Source organism: Bos mutus, chromosome 6 (assembly GCF_027580195.1).
Source record: "Bos mutus isolate GX-2022 chromosome 6, NWIPB_WYAK_1.1, whole genome shotgun sequence".
Taxonomy (NCBI): Eukaryota; Metazoa; Chordata; class Mammalia; order Artiodactyla; family Bovidae; genus Bos; species Bos mutus.
In genome coordinates this window covers 103,158,750-103,179,494 of record NC_091622.1, presented here as the reverse complement: position 1 = coordinate 103,179,494, position 20,745 = coordinate 103,158,750, and the positions used below count along the sequence as shown (strand labels likewise).

General features: G+C 51.5%; 1 protein-coding gene across 14 annotated transcripts in view; it reads left to right on the top strand.

Annotated features, from left to right (window-relative positions):
• EVC (EvC ciliary complex subunit 1) overlaps positions 1 to 20,745 on the top strand; it is a 107,137-nt gene that overhangs the window by 29,863 nt on the left and 56,529 nt on the right. For all 14 annotated transcript variants that reach the window (XR_011464550.1, XR_011464552.1, XR_011464551.1 and 11 more), the window contains 5 exons: positions 1,428 to 1,565; positions 5,153 to 5,311; positions 9,836 to 10,052; positions 12,762 to 12,910; positions 15,426 to 15,524. Coding sequence is in view for 9 of the 14 variants with exons in the window: in XM_070372680.1 (XP_070228781.1) it covers positions 1,428 to 1,565; positions 5,153 to 5,311; positions 9,836 to 10,052; positions 12,762 to 12,910; positions 15,426 to 15,524 (762 nt within the window). In the remaining 5 variants the exon portion in view is untranslated. The remainder of the gene's footprint in view (positions 1 to 1,427; positions 1,566 to 5,152; positions 5,312 to 9,835; positions 10,053 to 12,761; positions 12,911 to 15,425; positions 15,525 to 20,745) is intronic.

Here is a 20,745-nt window from a genome sequence, read left to right as displayed (position 1 = left end):
GTGAGTGGCCATCATTATTTTTGTTTACAGCTGAGGAAGTTGAGGTTCAATGAGTCTAAATGACTCTCCAACAACAAAAAATATTGATTATGTGGTGATACTTGCAGTTATATGAGTAATGAAACAATGTCGTATGTCATATAGCAAGAATAAGAGCTTTGGTGTCTGCAGGTCTGGGATCAAATCTCACCTCTACCACTTACAGAGCATTTTAATTATTATAGTGGCTACTATTCACTGAATGTCATCTGTCTGAGGACTTTAAATGCATTCTTTCCTTTAATATTGACAGCAGCCTTAGAACCTCTGTATGAGGATGAGAAGTACCCAGAAATGGCAGCTGCTTTGGAGAGAAGCAGATAATGCATGCAGTTGGAAGAGTGGGTCTCTGGAGTCCATGGGCCTAAGGGACCTAACCTAGCATACCGCTTCCTACTGGGGAACTTTGGACAAGATATCTCAACTTCCCATAGATGAGTTTCCTCAGCTAGAAAGGAACCCTCATTTCTTTCTGGTAGAGTTACTGTAGAGAATTAGAAGCCACATATGACTTCCACTTGGACAATCAACAGCAGTTTTCCTAATGAACCTGAACCCACACCAGTGAACACAGGTCTGGAGAAAACAGAACTGCCACCCACATTCTATGTGGGGTTTTGAAAGACTCCATACATAGACTTCTCCTTTTCCTTCTAAGATCTGATTTAATTAAGAGAGTGTTGGGGAGACATATATACAAATGTCAGCTTAATTACTGAGAGGAACCTGCTTGCAGGGTGTGACTTAGATATATAGCAATCATGGCTTCCTAACGCTGAATCCGGGATTAACTAAATTGCTTACCTAAATCACTTACTGGCAAAGCTGGGCCACCTCAGACCTCCCCACACACAAGAGGGACCCTTGCTTCCCAGCTCACTCTAGACTGAAGCCACACCAGGGTGGTGGCCTCCCCTGAATGGTCTGTCCCAAAGAGGATGAGGCTGGGCAAGCTAGGCGCTGTGCTCACTTCCTGCTTTTGAACCACCAATCAAATACATATCACTTCCTCCCTGGGGTGTACTAAGTAATCCTTCCCCATGGAAACCAGAGGAGTGGAGAGGAAATATTCCATCCCAACACTCCAGAGTACCATGACATGTTCCTGGAACTTCATCAAGATTGGAAGATACTTTTCATTGTTTTTAAAGTATGGCCTATTTTGGGGGAGGGTGAGGAAAATACAGAAGAAAATACATAATCCAGTATTCCTGAGGCTGTACATTTAATGAGAAAAATAGATTTTTTTCATCAATCCTTCAGTAGGACAATACCCAGAGCATTAATTATCATAAGAAATTTTTTATGATAATGTGGTAAAAAATTAAAAGCATTTCTTCTCTAGAATTTAAGATACATTTTCTTTGTCTTTTTCTTTTTTTCTCCAGGATTTGGAGGAATTAGAAAAGAGACTTCAGGTCAAGCTGTCAAACACAGAGATGTTGGGTGGCGGTGACTCCGAATACATCACCCTGGCAGATGTGGAAAAGAAGGAAAGAGAATATTCTGAGCAGCTAATAGCTAATGTATGTGGTGGATTTTCTTTCCCCTATAAAAAGCATGGTTTCTGGGACAGTTCATTTGGCAAGATTAAAGAGCTGGTACCTAGAAGCATGTTTAATACTCAAATTCTCTGTTGTATTTGAGTATTAAATATACCCTGGAGCCAAGGATCCCATTTCTGAAGTTAAGCGATAGAGAAGGTATAATTAAGGGGCCAAGATTTACTGAGGGAGTCTTTTTTTTTTCCTTTAATGAATTCTCCTTGTTTAAATTTTAGATGGATCTTTTTATCATTCAAAGCAAATATCGTCCTAACCCTCTGTGACATTACTGCCCTGTGGGTTAGAGCAGATGCCAGCTGCTAACTGCTCAAACTCCAGGCATCACTAATAAAAGCATGTTTTAAATTCCAAAGAGGATGAATGGTTTAGTCACTAAGTTGTGTCCAACTCTTGCAATTCCATGGACTGTAGCCTGCCAGGGTCCTCTGTCCATGGGATTCTCCAGGCAAGACTACTGGAGTAGGTTGCCATTTCCTTCTCCAGGGGATCTTCCCAACCCAGGAATTGAACCCAGGTCTCCTGAATTGCAGGCAGATTCTTTATGGATTGAGCTATGAGGATGGCTCAACCATCCTCAAGAGGATGGCTTCCCTCAAATTCTCTTTTTGGCTTTGACATTCTACTACCCACTGTTCACATATTCTGAATTAAACAAATATTTCCTTGGCACCCAGGTGTTATGCTGGACACTAGAAATTTACAATGAACTTAGACCTGGCCCTTGTGGGAAGATGCTCAGGCCAGTCTGGTGGGGGTACCAATAGGTGAGCAGGTGAGGACTTTGTGGCTTACAGGGACCATGATAGATGGATATATGGGAAGCCTGAGGTACAGTGCAGGGAGCAATTCATTTTACTCTCTAGAGTTAGGAAAGTCTGAATAGAAGAAAGAGCCATGATGAGGTTTTGGGGGAAGTGTGGATGGATGCTGTCCAGTGGGTGGGCAGAGAAGGGAGCCAGGGCAGGAAGCAGGCTGAGCAAGATAAAGCCAGAGGTCTTCCCTGAGGGCTTTCATCTCATGCCAAGGAGACGGGAGTCACTGAAGTGGCAGAGGGTGGCTTGGTTCATTCTGTTTTAGAAGCACTGCTTAGGCTGCTGAACAGAGGGTCGTTAGGAGTTTGGGGGCTAATCCAGTAGGAATTTCAGGAAAGCATTTGCAGTAGGGATGGAGAGGTAAGAAAAAGTGGGAGAGCTGAGAGGGTTGTGTCTGAGGAGGTGATGGTGGGAAGAAGAGGGTGTAGAGCGTCAGGTCTATGGAAATAAAGACCCCAGTATGACAGGAAGTCAGGAGGGAAAATGCTGAATGTGGCTTGATACCTTGAGTTGGAGATGCCTGGAGATGGAGCGTCTCCACTGAGCTCAGGTAAGTAGGAGCACACGGAGAACAAGGATGTCCGAGATGAGAAAGCTCAGGGAGGGTGCTTAACCCAGATTCCAGCGGTCCGTGGTCTCCCCAGAGCAGTGGAACATCTTGTCCTTGTCTGACCATTTCAAGCAGAGGATTGATAGTTCTCAGGAGATTCTCTAACATATTGGCAGCATCCAATAATGGAGATGCCCCTGGCCCAGGAGTACCGGGAAGCCTGGCATGCTGCAGTCCACGGGGTCCAAAGAGCTGGATACGACTGAGCGGCTGAACAACAAAATTGGTATCATCCAATAACAGAGATGCCTGTGGTCCAGAAGTGCATGTAGAAGGGGTAGTAAAAAGCCTTATGCCAAATCTTGGATCCTGCGAGCATTGAAGGAGCAAGATTCAAGAAGAATCAAAACAAGAAGCAGAGTCTAGACCTTGAAGAACCAGGAGAAAATCATGTCATGGATGCTAAGGGAATTATGAGTTTTTCAGAACAATGGAGTGGGCATCCTGGTTCTCTGAGATAGGAAGAGAAGATGCAGAGCTGCCTCTTCTGGGACGTAGAACTCTGTTTCCAGATGTGCGGGAATTCACAGATGATAATCCACCTTCATCCTCTGTTGTAGATGCTTGGATGGCATCACCAACTCAATCAACGTGAGTCTGAGTAAACTGCGGGAGTTGGTGACGGACAGGGAGGCCAGGTGTGCTGCAGTTCATGGGGTTGCAAAGAGTCGGACACGACTGAGTGACTGAACTGAATTGAGTCCACCTTCTGGGATAGCGGTTGGAAAGGAGGTCATCTGATGGGATGAGAAGGGCAAGAGCAGGGTGTGAATGTGAGTGAGGAGGTGACGGGGGTCTATAAAGGGTCTGCTGAGCTACCATGAGGCCCGGGAGATGGGAGACAAAATTTTCAAAGAGGTGCCAGTTCTTACAGGTCTAGGCTTTCTCCTGGCCATGCCCAGGAGAGATGGCTGGTTTGATTGACTCAGAGTTTCAGGTCTCCATCTGTCTGTACCCATAGCAGCAAGATCAGCATGGACTTCTGATACCACTAAGCTCTGACTCTCCCATGTGCTGCTGAGCGAGAAATGTCCATCTTGGCATCTGAGGGGTGGAGCCAAGCTAGAGAAAACCACCGCCGTGGGAGCTGAAGGGACCTGAATCCAATCCCCCTCTTCCTCTTGACTCTTGGCCAGTGACCTAACTACCTGAGCCTGTTTCTTGTCCTTCCAATACATATTTTATCTAGAAATGAGATGTGTGACACGTGGAGCCTGGCATATAACCTGCATGCCATAAAGAAAAGTTGTTATGACTCCAGATGTCATTCTTTGAGCTCTGGGAGGCTGCAGTGACAAAAATTTAGCCCTCAACACTAAACCACTTGGAGATTTCCTGCTCTGCTCTCAGTAAGATGGGGAGAAAAGTGTTAGTTGCTCAGTCGTGTATGACCCTTTGTGACCCAATGGACTGTAGCCCACCAGGCTCCCCTGTCCATGGAATTCTCCAAGCAAGAATACTGGACTGGGTTGCCGTGCCCTCCTCCAGGGCAACCTCCAGGGCAACCTCCCCTCCCAACCCAGGTCACCTGCATTGCAGGCAGATTCTTTACAGTCTGAGCCACCAGGGAAGCCCAAGGTTGAGGAAAGGGGAAAAGATTGGAAAGCAAAATGTTTTTATGGTTATCATCGTCTCTGCCATACTGTTCTTTTGTACTTTTAGGGCAATAATTAATATTTAAATGGCCATCCATGCTTTTATTTCCAGGATGGATTTAATCCCTTTTAAAGATCCGGAAGCTTCCAGGAGGACACTGTTGAATTTCATGAGCCCCTCCCCTCCCCTCCCCATCCCAGGCAGCAATCACAGGCTGTTTTTCTTAAGCAGCTGTCTTTCAGCTGCTTAAGCTGGGGAATCTCATTGTGTTTTCCTTCCTTATCAGCCATACACTGGTGTTTGCTGAAAAGCTGCCTTGAAACTGACTGGCACTCACAAAAGAACGAGGAGGAACTTCTGGAGAATGTGATTGTTGCCAAGATAACTTGCTCCGACTTGTGGAAGTGTTTAGAATCTGAGTTTGTGATAAGGGGTGAATAGTAATGCTCAAGCCTGAACCAGACAGCTTTATACCTTTCTTAAATAAGTTTTCTCTCCCCCACCTCTTGCTTCTCATTCTCATTTCACAGATGGAAGCTTTCTGGAAACAGATGGAAAACATCCAGCACTTTCTGGTGGACCAGTTTAAGTGTTCCAGCTCCAAAGCCCGACAGCTCATGATGACTCTGACAGAAAGAATGATTGCAGCTGAAGGGCTGTTGCGTGATTCTCAGGATTTGCAGGCTCTGGTAATACTGGAAGGGGCAGGGAGGGAACGTGATATTCAGACTAGATATATGGAATCAGAAGCTTGGAGGGCTGCAGGGATAATTAAGTTCCACACCCGTGTACTGTAGATGGGGATACAGAAGCCAGAGAAAAGCAGTGCATCCATTTGTCCATCTATCCATCCATCAGGCATTTATCTATCCATCTGTCTATCCATCCATCTGTCCATCTGTCCATCAGTCACAGAGATCTGTACATCTCTCCATCCATTCATCCATCCATCCATTCATCCATCCGTCCATTCCATTAATAGAAAAGCCTGCCAGCTCCATGTCACTACAGCATGGAACATTGGTTCTCAATTCTGGCTGCACATTGAGGTTATCTGAGGAGGTTGAAAAAGTACTGCTGTTTAAATCCAAGATGGGTCCCTCTCCCAGAGATTCTGACTTAATCAGTCTAGGATTTTTAAGGTTCCAGCTGACCACAATGAGCAATCAAAATTGACGCCCACTGGTGGATGGAGCTTTGCGTAGCTCTCCTGATGGCCCCATGTATCATCACCAAGGGAGCTTAAAATAATGCCTGTGCCCCAGGCCTTTTGCACAGAAATCCAGTCTGATTGGTCTGAAGTGAAGGTTCTGGCATTGCCAGTTTTAAACCCCCTGCCCCAACGATTCTCATGTGTAACTGGGAATACCAACCACTGGTTCAGAGGAATCCACAAATCCAAATCCAACTTTAAATCTAAGCTTACCCAGTTGAAGCTGTGTGATCTTGAATCAGTTACTTAACCCCTCTGAGCTTTGATTACTGATAAAAAAAATTCCATCCCAGGAGTTGCTGCAGGCAGGGCCCTGGGAAATGCTAAGAAACTCATAGTCACCATGGGGTTTTGCCCTGGAAGTTTTGGACTAGCCTGGCTGTATGTAAAGCCCAGGACACTATGCACCTATTAACCCTTTCTCTGACCTTGAGAACTCATAAGCTCAGACCCATGCACCCACCCAGGTCACACCTGACTCAGAAACCTGCAGCAGCCGCCCTGCCCTCAGCCCAAAGACTCAGCTCCTCAGAGAGGAGATGGTCCTGTCGAATCGAGAGGTTCCTGCTGCTTCTGCACAAACCGCTCTGTTCCTCAAAGTGTGGTCCACAGACCGGCAGCATCTGCATCGCCTGAGAGCTGGTTAGAAATGCAGAATCTTGTCCCCCTCCCGAATCAGGGTCTGCATTATAACAAATTCCCAGCTGCACGGAGCTGTTTGAGAACTTTCTCTGCTTTTGCTTATCATGTACACGTTGTTTCTTTTCTCTCCTCTGCACTGCTGAAAGATAGACACAGATATTTCATTCCCAGTGAGCAGAGGGACCAGCCAAGCAACGCACCTGGGACCCCTATACTGTCTAATAACATCCCTCAGCCTGTGCCCCAAACTTCCTGGTTTGCTGTCCAAGCCCCTTTGAATTGGACTTTAATTTGATAAGGCTGCCGATATGAATGCTCATCAAAGGAGAAAGATTTTTTTCCTTTTACTCTTTTTTCTTTGTATTTAATTATTATTCCATCAGCAGGATATTGATGCCGGGGGGAAAAAATGGTATCCTTAGCTGACACTGGCCCAAATATTAGCCAGTCACTCCAGAGAGGAAGAAGGGGAAGAATTTTCTCCAGGTTATCAGTAGGTCCTTCCTTCAGTCAGCATTTCATGAGCACCTACTGTGTGCCACATCCTGTTACAGAAACCGTGCTGCAGACTTGAGCTAGAATCCTGACCCATTCCACAGTTGCCTGTTATTAGCCGTGCGACATTGGGCAGGTAACTTAACCTCTCTGGGACTCAGTTTCATCATCTGTAAAATGGGAATCCAAATAGCATCAGCTCTGAGAGTGTTAGAAAGCGGATAACAGGTAACGCCTTTACAACAGAGCCTGACCCAGTGGGAGTGCTCAGTATGTGCTAGTGATTGGATTCTGGCAGGTCACATGTCAGCAGGGGAAAGAGATAGAAACAAATCATTGTCATGATGTGTGAAAAGGCTGTAATCTTTGTTTGTACAGAAGTGGGACAGCTGGGCTCTGCCTGTATCCTATGCACCAAAAATAAAAAGTAGCTTCTGTATGATGGAGTCTGTTGACGATAAGCTCCAGAAGAACTTTAAATTCCCAAGCTAGTGACATCTGAGTGTTCTGGCCTGGGCAGTCAGAACGTATCACATAGCATCGCTGAATATCAGAACTGGAAGAGCCCTAGAAAGGGCCCCAGAGGTCATCAGAATCAGTCTCTAGGGATGTTCAAGAGAAAGAGGATGCCAGGAGAGAGGTGGGCACCTGCTGTAGATAACTGGAACAGCAGCTTGCATTCACCAGCACCTGCTATCTTCTGGTCGCTATTTTAAGTGCTATACATATTTTGATTTATTTTATGATCACATACACTCTGTAAGTCACATCCACTGTGCCCAAGACTGTGCAGGTCTGGAGTCAGGTTTGAGGCTGGGTACATTTGAGGACCAGCTACACTCAGAGCCAGCAGTGGCCCCTGCACCTCCCGTGCAAGTCCTTGTCCCCCTCCCGCCGCCCATCTTATGCTCCTGTGTTCCTGCTCACCTCTCTCCACGCCTGTCTTTCCTTAAATATAAATCCAGAGAGTGCACTGTCGCTGCCCAGCCAGGGGGCCTCACTTAGAGGACCATCTTAGAGGTGGCTGCTCTGGACGGGGGACGCCTTCCACTACCCTGGGAGCCTGGCGGGACCGCTTGCCGGCCACTCCTGCACGGAGCGCTTATCCTCTTGCACCCTCTAGTGGTTATGGGGCCACTGATGCCTGTCAGGCTTATTTATTTAGTTGGAGGAAGCCCAGCTAAAGGCGGGAGGAGAAGGGGATGACAGAGGATGAAATGGTTGGATGGCATCACCGACTCAATGGACATGAGTTTGAGGAAACTCTGGGAGTTGGTGATGGACAGGGAGGCCTGGCGTGCTACAGTCCATGGGGTCACAAAGAGTCAGACATGACTGAGTGAAATGAACTGAACTGAACTGGAGGAAGCCCGCTGTCCTTGGGCTAGTTTGATGGCCTTCAAGAATAAACCTCACCGTTCTTATCTGTAACTAGGGTATCATTGTCCTGGCCCTGTTCACATGTTGTTATAACACAGACCAATGCATCTCAGTAAACAGTGAGGCCCAGGGCTGCGTGATGGGTATGGCCCAGCTATGGCCCCTGCATCCAGGGTTCTTGGTCCAAACAAGGCACAGGAGCTGTGGAGCTAGGAGGAGGGACCGAAGGGTTGGGGAAAAGCCAAGGAAGCGACCACACAGTCCACAGTAGGACCTGGGCAGGCAGAGGAGTGACAGGTCGTGGGCAGAGTGTTCCAGGAGGAGGCCCCGCATGTGCAAAGGCCCTGCGGAGCTGAGAGCCAGGCATGCTGGGCAGTCCAGAGCAAGGACGGGTGTGGGACCAGGCTGGAGGCCCAGCCAGGCCTGGTTCGGGAAGGCTTGTCCACTGTGCCTGGGAGTTTAGATTTGCTTTGAAGGAAGTGATTGTAGGGTTTGGGCCTGGGGATGTTAGAGTTATGTTTGCACCCCAGAAAGGCCCTTCCATCTGCCATGCAGGGAGGAGCTGAGGGGGCAGTTTGATGCCAGTAAAGTCAGGGCAGTTGCCCAGGTGGAATTGACCAGGGCCTGAGCTGGGCCTGGCTCTAGGCCAGCAGGAAGGAAATGGAGGGATGTAGAGAAGGCAGGGGTGCTGGTATGATGGGGAGAGGGGCGCTGAGGCTAACTCGGGCCGTGGCCATGGAGTCCCGGGGGCCAGGTGGACCACCCCAGGAGGGGAAAGGCGTCCTTTCACTGCAACACAGGGCCTGCGACTCTAACCCCATGCCTGGGCTCCCATTCTACACGTTTCCTTGAGCTGCTGCTCTTGGAGACAGAAGGACCCTAGATGCAGACCTGCAGGGCCTGCTTCTGCCCTTGATGGAAATGTCCCGCATGGGGGAGGCATCGTTTCCAAGGGTTGTGTCCTCAGTGAAGGACAACCCAGTAGGGCTGGTGGACCTGTTCTAAAGTCTAGAAGCTGGGGTCACCCTCCCCGTCAGTCTTACCTGAAGAATCTCTTTAATCCCCAGCACTCTGGTTTCTGGAGGCTCGAAGGCCAGGAAGCCCCGTGACCTTTACTGTTTCTCCCAGAAGCCCTGTCAACCTGGGAGGGATGACGATGAGGGAGGTGGACTTTCCTGTTTGGTTGTGTGCATTTATTGAGCTTCCCCCAGAGACGAGCGAGCCCGCTGTGGCACACTCACCGTGTTCCAGGTGCTTTCCGCGCGGCATCCAGCATCGGCCGCACCACGTCCCCAAGAGGGACCACTTTGTCCCCATCTGAGACTTGCACACAGGAAGCTCAGGAGAGCGGGAGCTTCAACTGTGCTCTGCTCACAGGGAACCAGGGGCCCCAGGATGGAGCCCGTGGCTATTAACAGACCCTCGTGGCCAAGCACCGACTCTGAATGTCCCAGCCTGATGCTCTCCATATTGCTTTTCCCAGGACACCCTGGAGAGGACGCTGGGACGGGCACACGTGGCCAAAACGATGGAGTTCCTGAAGCTGCAGGTGCAGGAGGAGACCAAGTGCCGCCTGGCGGGCATCTCCCGCAGCCTGGAGCTGCTGACCGTCGAGGGGAAGCTGTCCGGGCGGGAGAAGGAGGACCTGCTGACCCAGCAGCACAAGGCCTTCTGGGAGGAGGCGGAGGGCTTCAGCAGGGGTGAGCGAGCAGGCCAGGCTGGGCGCCTGGGACCCCGTGCTGTGCTGCGTGCCATGGGGGCCAGGGCTGGTGGTGGCACTTGCAGGTGTCAGGAGTAGCTCCCATGAGACTAGCCCAGGCTGCCATCCCCAGTCACTTAACGTCTCTGAGCCTCGATTGTCCTCCCGTGAAGCAGAGGTAATAGGGCTGCCTCCTAGGGTCCAGTGTTGCCTGCTGTGTCGTCATCAGTGATTCGGGCTGACAGAGACCCCCCCTGGAATACTCAGAGAACAAAGCCCAGAAGCCCCGCAGGAGTCTCAGGGCCTGGCTCAGCTGCAGATGGACGAAGGTGGCCGGTGGTCAAGCACATGGGAACTGGGCATGATTATTTCCCACATGTGCTGCTGCTCCCGGGCTGGACCCTGGGAGTTGAGCAGGTTAGGGCTCAAGACACCAAGGGCACCCAGGACAGTCCAGCTCACACCACTGGTGGGACCCTCAGGAAGAAACTCAGGTCTTCCACCTGCAGGGCGGGTACCCACTCTGCACCTCCTTGGACCCTCAGCAGGAGGGCTCCTCAGCACTGAGCCAAGGCTGTGTGTGCGTCTGCGGCCTGAGTGGAAGCACAGCCGGGGCCTCTCCAGGTCAGGAAGTCTGTATGGCAGGGGATCTGTGTGCCTAACAAGGTCTCCAGCAGCTTCTGGGGACCTTGTAGGACCAGGGAGGCTCTGGGTGTCTTACCTGCTGGGGCGGCCGTAACAGGATGCCACGGACTGGGTGGCTTACACAACACACATTTGTTTCTCACATTTCCAGAGGCTAGAAGTTTAAGATCAGTGTGCAGCCAGTTTGATTTCTTCTGTGGGCCTGTTTTCTGACTTGCAGACGGCTACCCTCTCAGCATGTTTCACATGGCAGAGAGCGAGCTTTCTCACCTGAGTTCCTCTTTTTAGAAGGCACCAACCCTATGTGATTAGGGCCCCATCCCTAGGATCTCATTTAACTTCATAGGCCCCACCTCCAAAGGCAGGCGCGTGAGGCTTAGGACTTCAGCTCATCACTCTGGGGGCACAGTCCAATCTCCAGCACCAGTTTCCACTGCAGCCATGGGCTTGATCCTTCTGCAATTGCTCTGTCCCCTCTGCTGTGCCTTCCCACTGCCCTTTGGAGAGCTGGCTCTCCAGACTGGGACTCAGGACTCCAACCAGGCTGTTCCACACATGTCTGTGTCACTGGGTGCTGTGGTTTCACGTGGTCATGTGTGACCACATGGAAACCTGTTGTGGCTGGGAGTTTGGATGGCATAGAGTCTGAATACATCTGGCCTTGAAGTCACCATACGTGGTGGACAGGGCTTTACCAGTGGGAGGGAGTGGCCAGGCTGGGATGGTGAAGCAGCCCCCTAGGTGGAGCTCCTGTGAAATAGAACAAGACAGAGGAGACAAGGAGACAGTCATGGGTGGACGGAGGACCCTGGTCTCTCCTGGCTGCACTCTTTCCTTTGGTGCTAGAGGCTAAACAGATTCTCAGGTCAAGCCCTGGGAAGCTTGCCAACACTGGGAAAAGTGCCCAAGGAAGTATGACATGTGGGGCAGTTGGGGAGGCGAGATGCTGAAACCAGTGTCTCCAAGGGCTGCAGCCCCTTGTGACCCAGCCCTCACCTCCTCTCCAACCTCTTTGCCCAGCATCTCCTCCGAAACCCAAGTGAACAGAATCTGGCTGGGCTCTTCATTGTCTCCACTCTCAGGAGCCTTCTCTGGGGTCCCACGCTGCCTGTGTCTCCTCCCCCACCACCATCACAGCCCTCATCAGCACAATTCCTTCTCCTTCTGCATTTCTTGTCTTCCCTGGACCATGAGCACCTTGAAAGCTAGGCTAGGTCCTGCTCACTGGTAGGCCCCAGTTCCCAGCGTTGTGCTTGGTGCGCCTCTGAGGCTGAGGGGCCTGGGTAGGCTGAGAGGTTGTTTTTAGTGGCTCAGCGGGTAAAGAACCCTCCTGCAATGCAGGAGACCTGGGTTCGATCCCTGGGTGGGGAAGATCCCCTGGAGAAGGGAACAGCTACCCACTCCAGTATTGTGGCCTGGAGAATTCCATGGACTGTAGTCCGTGGGGTCGCAAAAAGTCAGACACGACTGAGCGACTTTGACTTTCCTCTCGCCTCAAGTTTACCTTCCCCCACCACAGGGGCCCTTGGCCTTGGTCCACCCACCTCCTCTTCTGCTGATATAACTTGCCCTGGTGGGTTTCGGATCTCGACTCCAGTCTGAAATGTCACTGTCTTCCTGCAGACTCAGGCCCTCTGTCCTGTGTCACCTGCACCTCCCTGTGCCCCCTCCTCCCCTCCCCCATACACATATACTCTTTTCTCCAGGAAAACGCCCCTTTGTTTCTCTCCAGGTCAGGGTCAGGGTGAAAGCCTCGCATGTTGCTCTGAACCCTGGGCCGTGAATGAGCGAGGGATGGGTCCCTTAAAATGACAAGGGACTCTGAGGAGCTCCTAACACCAGCCTTTTGGAAGCACCTAAATGATAAAAATAAGAAATGAGCGTTTCTGACACTCCACGTCCTGGAAGAAGCAGCCACTGGAGGTTTCGCCAGGCGAGCGACCTGCAGTGTTCTTTGTTTTGTTTCAATTGCAGAGTTTGTCCAGCGAGGCAAAGACCTGGTCAAGGCTTCGCTGGTGCGCCAGGCGAGCGACCTGCAATGTTCTTTGTTTTGTTCCAATTGCAGAGTTTGTCCAGCGAGGCAAAGACCTGGTCAAGGCCTCGCTGGTGCACCAGGCGGAGGAGATGGCAAGGCTTGCGCTGGCCCAGCAGGAGGAGCGGAGGAGCTTCCTGGCTGCGGGGCAGCTGACCGCCCACCCCGAGGAGTTCCTCCAGGTGACCTGCTCCCGACTCACGCCCAGGTCCACAGGCACAGCCATCCAGGGGAGCCACGGGGGCTGCTTAGTCCTTGTTACTGTGCTGGGGAAGCCAGAGGCTTTGGCATCCGGCAGACAGAAAGTCTCTCCTTGGATCCCATGTGTCAGTTCAGGACCTTAGCCAAGGGGCTTGAGCTCTGTATCCATAGCTTCCCCATCTACAAGCCAGTGATGCGAGCATCAGCGCCCTCACTGAGATGAGGGAAAGGCGGTGGGAGGGTCTGAGGAGACAGCATCTCACAAATGGTGCCGGACAAGGGCCCAGCCTACAATGGAGGTCACCAGGCAGTGTCCCCAGAGGGGACAGGCATGTCCGAAGGTGCAGGGCAGGCAATTACAGACAAGGATGGGGCCCCTCGGTGGGTCAGGTAACAAGTCAGAGGAGGGCCCTGCACATGGAGCTGAGCAGGAAGGACCAGAGAGGTGGGCAAGCTAGACAGAGCTCGTGGCCTGACTGGGAATAAAAGACAAGGGGACCCCCAGGAGGACAGGAAGCAAGGTGTCACCCTGCTTAAAGGAAAACAGACAAACTGGTGCAGCACAGGCTGGAAGGACCAGGGCTTGGGGTCCTCGGAGGACAGAACTCTGCCTCATGGTGCCCTGTCGATGGGTGTGGAGGGAGGGGCTGTTAGTCTCTGGCTTGTCGCCCAAGGTCGTTAAGCATTTGGGTGCTGGGGCAGCAGGACCTGGGTTTGAGCATTGCCTCTGCTGCGGTGTCTCGCTGACCACTTGGCCTTCAACTTCCTCATCTGTGCATTAGAAATCATCACGCCTACCTAATGGGGTTGTTGGGACTCAACCAGACCAAGCTAGGGACAGCCATGGCCTGCCTATTTCTCTGCATGAGCATTTGCTTGTCTCTGCTCTGCCAAGGGGATGGCAGGACCGTATCAGGGTTCAGGCTCGGCCCAGAGCACAAACACTGGTCCTCCCTGGGGGCCAGCATGATAGTGTGGCTACCTCCCCCGCCCCCCAGTGAGAAGCCAGCAGAGGGACCCTCAAAGACGGAGGACAAGTCTTCTCATCCCTGGGTCCCTGGTCCAGTGCTCTTGCCCACCCGTAGAGCCTCCTCTGAGGGCCCATGCCTGGGGTTTCTTGGATTTGACATAAAGTGGGGTGAGGGCTGCTTCTGTCTTTGAGAAGATCCATTTGAAATGAGAGTGAAAAGATAGGATCATACAGATCTCTGTTACTCTGGGATTGCCGGGTCCTCCTGCCTGACATCACATTGCTCAGGGGGAGTTCTGAGTGTGGAGACGGTGATGCCTCAGCTCTGTAACCCAGGATCTCGGCCCAGGCTGGTGCACGCTGATGCTCAGAAGACGTGGAGCCGAGAAGGGAAGGATTGAATGGACGCATGAGTGAATGAAAGAATAAGTGGACGAATGAATGAATGGATGGACCCACAAAGTGTTAGTTGCTCAGTCATGTCAGGCTCCTCACTGCCCATGGAATTCTCCAGGCAAGAGTAATGGAATGGGTTGCCATTTCTTTCTCCAGGACCCACAGAGCAACACATAACTGAATGAATAAATGGAGAAATGACAAATGAGTGAATGAACGAAGACATGAAGGAATGGGTGAATGAACGAAGAAATGAATCAGTGGGCGGATGCATGATGCACACAAAAGCACAGATAATTGAATGAATGAATGGGCGGCAAACAACCGAATAAACAGGGACTGATGAGTGAGCGTGGACTTTGGCCTCTTGCCCAGCCCCTCCCTCTCTGGCTTCTGGTCCTCCCTCTCAGCTCCCCTCCTGTTCTGCTCCCACCGAGACCAAAGGCTTCTGACTGCCAGGTCACCACTGCTGTTGCTCCCTGAACTTGACTTGGATTGGCTTCCCGTCTTCCCTTCAAGGACCCCTCCTTGTCCATCAAGACTCAACTTACGTGTCTCCCTCACAGGGACTCTTGCCCTTCTGCTGACCCCTACGAGGAGTCTACCCTCCGTACTTGGGCCCCAGGTGCCTCTCTGACTGTATTTGGAGCATCTGGTACATGACTCTCTGTCACTCTGTTGGGCTCCTCAAGGATGGGCCAGCACATGGTCAGAGGGGCCCGGCTGGCCACTGACCACCCTGATAGGGTTCGGGCTTTGCTGCATGGGCCTCCCAAGACCTGGATAGTGGTCCCCAGGAGCTGAAATCAGAAAATGATGTCTAGGGGTTGTGGTCAGGAGAGAGGGGTGACAGGGCAGGGAGGCGGTGGTGGGCAGGGTGGCATCTTCTCCTGCTGGGTAGATGAACAAAAGTGCAGTCTCGTTTTCCTGGAAATAGGATTCGCTGGTCCCGGCCTCAGCCACAGTTCACAAGCCATGAAAATCATGTGACATTCCTGTGCCTCGGTTTCCTTGGGTATAAATCAAGGGTGAACATCCTTCCAACGTGCGAGGCAGGGTCATTCGGGGAGGTTGTTCAGGGGAAACAAATCAGCATCTCTCTGCAGATTCGGCCTCTGTTTTACTTGCAGGCATTTCATGACGTCCTGGAGATGCAGAGGCTGACGCGGGGTGACCTGGAGGAAGAGGAGGACGTCAGGGCCGCCCAGGCCGTGGCTGCGCTCTGCCAGGTACGTGGCCTCCAGGCAGAACTGGCCGAAAAACCTCAGCATCCGTGCATGCGTGAGAACCTCACGTCCTCGGGGGCCAGGGACCCCGAGACCCTCTGGGCAGAAACCAGGGAGGGCAGTTGTTGGTCCAGGTCACATCTGAGGCCCCTTCCATTTCTCAGATGTTCGGGACTCTCACCTCTAAGCGTTCCTAGAGGCAAGGGTCTTTAAAAGTCAGCTCATCCACGTTGAGAGTAGGCTGGCGTCTGTGGGTGTTGTGAGTGTGGAGCGGTGATGAGGAAGGAGGGTTAGGCTTGAAACAGAGGCCTGGGTTCGAGTGCCGGCACCATCTCTTTCTCCCTGGGCAACCTCAGTTAGCTCTGGAACAAGGGCTGGCTCTAAGAAAACAGGAGAGAGCAGCCAAGCCCTCCAAAGTCAGAGGGTCTCCGGGATACGATGATGACTGAGACAGACAGAGACCCTGCCCCAGGCAGGACCCAGAGCTGCTGGGAAGGTGGAAATGTGGCCCCAGTCAGGAAAGAAGGTGACATGTGCCGCATTGGTGGGGAGCGCCCCAGGGAAGGTCCACCTGGATCCAGAGGGCCTGAGTCTGCATTCTGGCTCTCCTCCCTCCCCACAGTGCAACCTCCAGAACATTACTTGGCCTCTCTAGGTCTCAGTTTCCCTATCTGTGAAATGGGGCCAGTGATGCCCTTCTTCACGATGCTGTTGTGAGCACTGAATGTGCGTGAGACCAGACAGTAGTTGGCACCCGGGACATGCCCAAACCAAGTTCACTGCCCTTACAACATCCCTGCTAATGGATGCAGAGAGGAGGGGTGAGAGACGCCGGGGATGGGGGGATGAAGGTGAGTTCAAAGATGGCCATCCACAGGTGATGCCTGAGACAGGCTTTGAAGTGGGAGACAGGCTCCAAGTGGACCAGGAGTCAGTAGGCAGCCCAGGCAGAACACGAGGAAGGGGAGAGAGCACAACCTCCGTCATGATGGCAGCTGTGTGGGGTTCAGTGGCATCTGTATGAGTTTGGAGAGGCTGCCACAGCAAAGTGCCCCAGCCTGGCCCTTAAATACCCGACATTTATTTTCTTGTTGTTCTAGAGGCTAGAAGTCCAAGATCAAGGAGTCATCAGGGTTGAATTCCAGTGAGCCCTCTCTTTCTGGCTTGGAGACGGCCACCTTCCCACTGTGCCCTCACTGGCAGAGAAACCTCAGGTGTCTCCTTCTCTTACAAAGACACCAGTCCCATCAGATTCGGACCCCACCCTATGACCTCACTTTACTTTCACTATCTCCTCCAAGGCTGTATCTCCAAATATAGTCAGAATAGGGGTTAGGGCTTTAGTATATGAATTTTGGAGGGATGTAATTCCATCCATAACAGTGAACCTCGAATTTCATGTCCAGCGGGAACCTCAGAATGTGAACTAATGTGGAAGCAGGGGGGCTTTGCAGATGTGATTAGTGGAGAAGAGATCATTCTCGGTTAGCGTGGGCCTTAAATCTGATGACTGATGTCCTTACGAGATGGTCATCGTGAGGACGCAGACACATAGGAAGGCGGCCGTGAGAAGACAGAGGCCGAGACTGGGGTGATGTGGCCACAAGCTAAGGAACACCTGGCGCCTCCAGAAGTTGGAAGGGACAGGTGGGATCCCCCTAGAGCCTCCAGAAGAAGCTGACACCTTGATTTCTGACTTCTGGCCTCTGTATCTGTGAGACAATAGACTTCTGTTGTCTGGGTGCTTTGTATCAGCAACCCCAGGACCCTGATGGCAGAGCCAGTTTTGCTCAGGGCCAGCCCCTGTCGTAAGTGCTTTCTGAGTTTTGCATCATTTCATCCTCATGAGACTCTTGTGAGGCAGAAACTGCATTTTCCTTCCTTTACAGATGAGGCGCCAGGAAGGGTCTTCTTGAGAAAACAGCCAGGTGGGATTCAATTTGTCAAAGCCCAAGATTCCCAGGCGAGAAAGGAACACCACCATCCCCAAGGGAGTCAGGACTTAAGTCCCTGGGCTGGGAGTGAGGATACTGCATTCTAGTCCCCCTCTGGGTCTTCACATACTGCTTGACTGTGAGTTGGTTACAAAACCTCTCTGAGCTGGCTCAACCATCTCTCTCAGGTCCCACAGCCAGCCTGCTAGAATGAGATGGGACTTAAAGTAAGTCTTTCCAACTTCAGTGCTCTTGTGCTCACCATGACCCATGCTGGTGAGCGTGGGCTGTGACTACAGCAGTGAAGGCAAGTTTCTGAACCCAGACTGGCCTATGGGCCAGTCCCATTCTAGCCACTGACCAGCTATGCAATTGGAAGCAGGTTATCTCACTTTTGTCTCAGTTTCCTGCATGTTAATAACATCCAGATGCACAGCAGAGTTTGAGGACCACAGCTTTGGTGGGGAAGGGGTGAGAGTCAGATGGGCTATGACTCTGATGATGTCCAGGACCCCTGTGCCCATCTGCGCTCTCGTCCAGCAGGAGTTAGTGTCCAGCAGGCTGTCACTCCCTCCCTTGAGCTGGGATTAGAATCTAAAGTCTTGGTCGACTCAGTGTCACTTTCCTCCTCCTCGAAGCCAGAAGAAAGCACCCGGTCACTGCTGTGAAGAGGAAATACACATACCAGTGCCTGGCAAGTCTCAGTGGGTGGCCACAAGTACAGCATTGTCTATTAATAAAGATCCGTTGATGATGCTGATGTGACCACAGCCTCATCCCTCCAGCAAATATCCTTAGGATGCTGCACATTTGGCTTTACCATGGCTGGTCGAGCTGCTGGCCCGTTACAGTCTGGTCAAGGAGGTAAAGACACCCTTGTTTCAAACATGAGGAGAGGCCAGCAGGTGTGAGCAAGGGGCAGTCCCTGCTGGAGTTGTGTCTCAGGAGGAGGCACTTAGAAATACCTTGTGTTAGGAGAGGTTGGGGGCAAGGTGAAGGGGTGTTGGCAGTTCTGTGCAGGTGCTTTTGAAAGGCCTGAAATGGCCAGAAGCCTGTGCCAGCTTCTCCCCCAGAGTCAGTGAAGAGATGTTTCCTATTATTCATGTTGTCATTTCACATCAGTTCAGTTCAGTCACTCAGTCGTGTCCTAGTCTTTGCATCCCTTTGGACTGCAGCACGTCAGGCCTCCCTGTCCATCACCAACTCCTGGAGTTTACTTGAACTCATGTGCATCGAGTCGGTGATGTCATCCAACCATCTCATCCTCTTTTGTCCCCTTCTCCTCCCACCTTCAATCTTTCCCAGCAACAGAGTCTTTTCAAATGAGTCAGCTCTTGGAATCAGGTGGCCAATGTGTTGGAGCTTCAGCTTCAACATCACTCCTTCCAGTAAGCACCCAGGACTGATCTCCTTTAGGATGGACTGGTTGGATCTCCTTGCAGTCCAAGGGACTCTCAAGAATCTTCTCCAACACCACAGTTCAAAAGCATCACTTCTTCGGCACTCAGTCATTTCACATAGAGCCCTCTGGTTCCATATGTGCATGCGTGCTGAGTCACTTCAGTCATGTCTGACTCTTTATGGCCTCATGGACTGTAGCCCGCCAGGCTCCTCTGTCCGTGGAATTCTCCAGGCAAGAATACTGGAGTGGGTTGCCATGCCCTCCTCCAGGGGATCTTCCTGACTCAGGGGCTGGGCCTGCATCTCTTTTATCTCCTGCATTGGCAGGCAGGTTCTTTATCGCTACACCATCTGGGAAGTCCCCTGGTTCCAGGCAACTTTGGTTAAGTTTACATCCCTTAAATGTGGAGCTCATTGCCTTGGGTATTGGGAACTGCTTTACCGGGTATTTCCGAAAGAACGAGGTTGAAATCCTCTGGCGTAGTGGAAAGAAGCCAATTGGAAGACTGGAATGCTGGCGAGGACGTTCCTGGGTGGGCGACGTTGAGCAAGGAGAGCTTAACCTCTCAGAGCCCTTTTCCTTATCTGGGAGATGGAGACAGAAGGCCTGTTGGCCTTTGTGGCAGCACAGAGTGTACGGGGGCAGGGGACGGGGCAGAGTGCACGGGGACAGGGGGCAGGGGGCAGGGGGCAGGCCTGCACGTGGCTGGTGCTCAGTTAACACCTCCCCTTCTGCTCAGTCCCTGAGCGTGTTGAGCAGGAGGCCCTGAGCCCAGGGGTGGTGAGCCCGACTCTGGATCCAGGGCCCGGTGAGAGTGTGGCTTCCTCACCAACCAGCTGTAAGCTTGAGAGCTTGTTAGTTCATTTGTTCAGTGAATATGATTAAGCACTGCTTTGTGCAACCCACAGTCTAAGCACTGGGGCCTCAACAGTGAACCAAAGAAAATTTCAACTTTATTTTTGTGAAGTTTGAGGGGCACGTGTGGGGTTCCAGCAGGGAGGCCAGTGTGGCAGCCATGGGGGAGGGGGAAACAGGGATGGGCTGAGGTCAGAGCCTCGTCTCAGAGGGCCTTGCAGTCCATCCGAAAACATTTGCGTTGCCTTCTTTTACATATATATATTTTTTTTTTTTTTTACGTATATATATATTTATTTATTTATATATTATTTATTTACTTATTTATCTATTTGACTGTACCAGTTATAGCATGCGGGATCTTTGATCTTTCTTGTGGCATCATGGATCATGAGTTGCGGCATGCAGGATCTAGTTCTCTGACCAGGGATCAAACCCACGCCCCCTGCATTGGAAGCTCAGTGTCTTAGCTACTGCACCACCAGGAAAGTCCCTGCATTGACTTCAGAGTAAGAAGGGACGTTTCAAGCCTGTTTGGAGTAGAGAAGTGACTTGCCTTGTGTTTCCCAAGGATCCTTTGGTTTCTGTGTAGAGGACGGACTGTAGGGGCAAAAGTGGAAGCAGGGATCCCTGGGGAGGCTCTGCAGGGCTCCGGATAAGAGATGCTGGGGGTCTGGGCTTAGATGACGCTGATGGAGGTGGTGAGAAGGCATGGGATGGGGGTCTATTTTGATGGTCAACATCTGGGTCTCCTCTTCAAGTGGGGATAATAAATTTTATTCCTATGGCTATTCAGAAGTTTGAAAAAGTTCACATGTGCAAAGCATATAGAAAGAAATGTGTGTGGCATACAGTGAGCACTTAGAAATCTGTCATCATGAGCCTGGTTATTATCACTCACCATCTGGAAGGGTGTGTCAGCACCGGTCACGCTCACAAGGTAACTTGCCTTGCAGTCTGCTGGCTCTTTCCCAGACCTGGTCACACGGAGACATAATCCCCCCTTTCTTTGGACACTGATCAAGATAGTGTA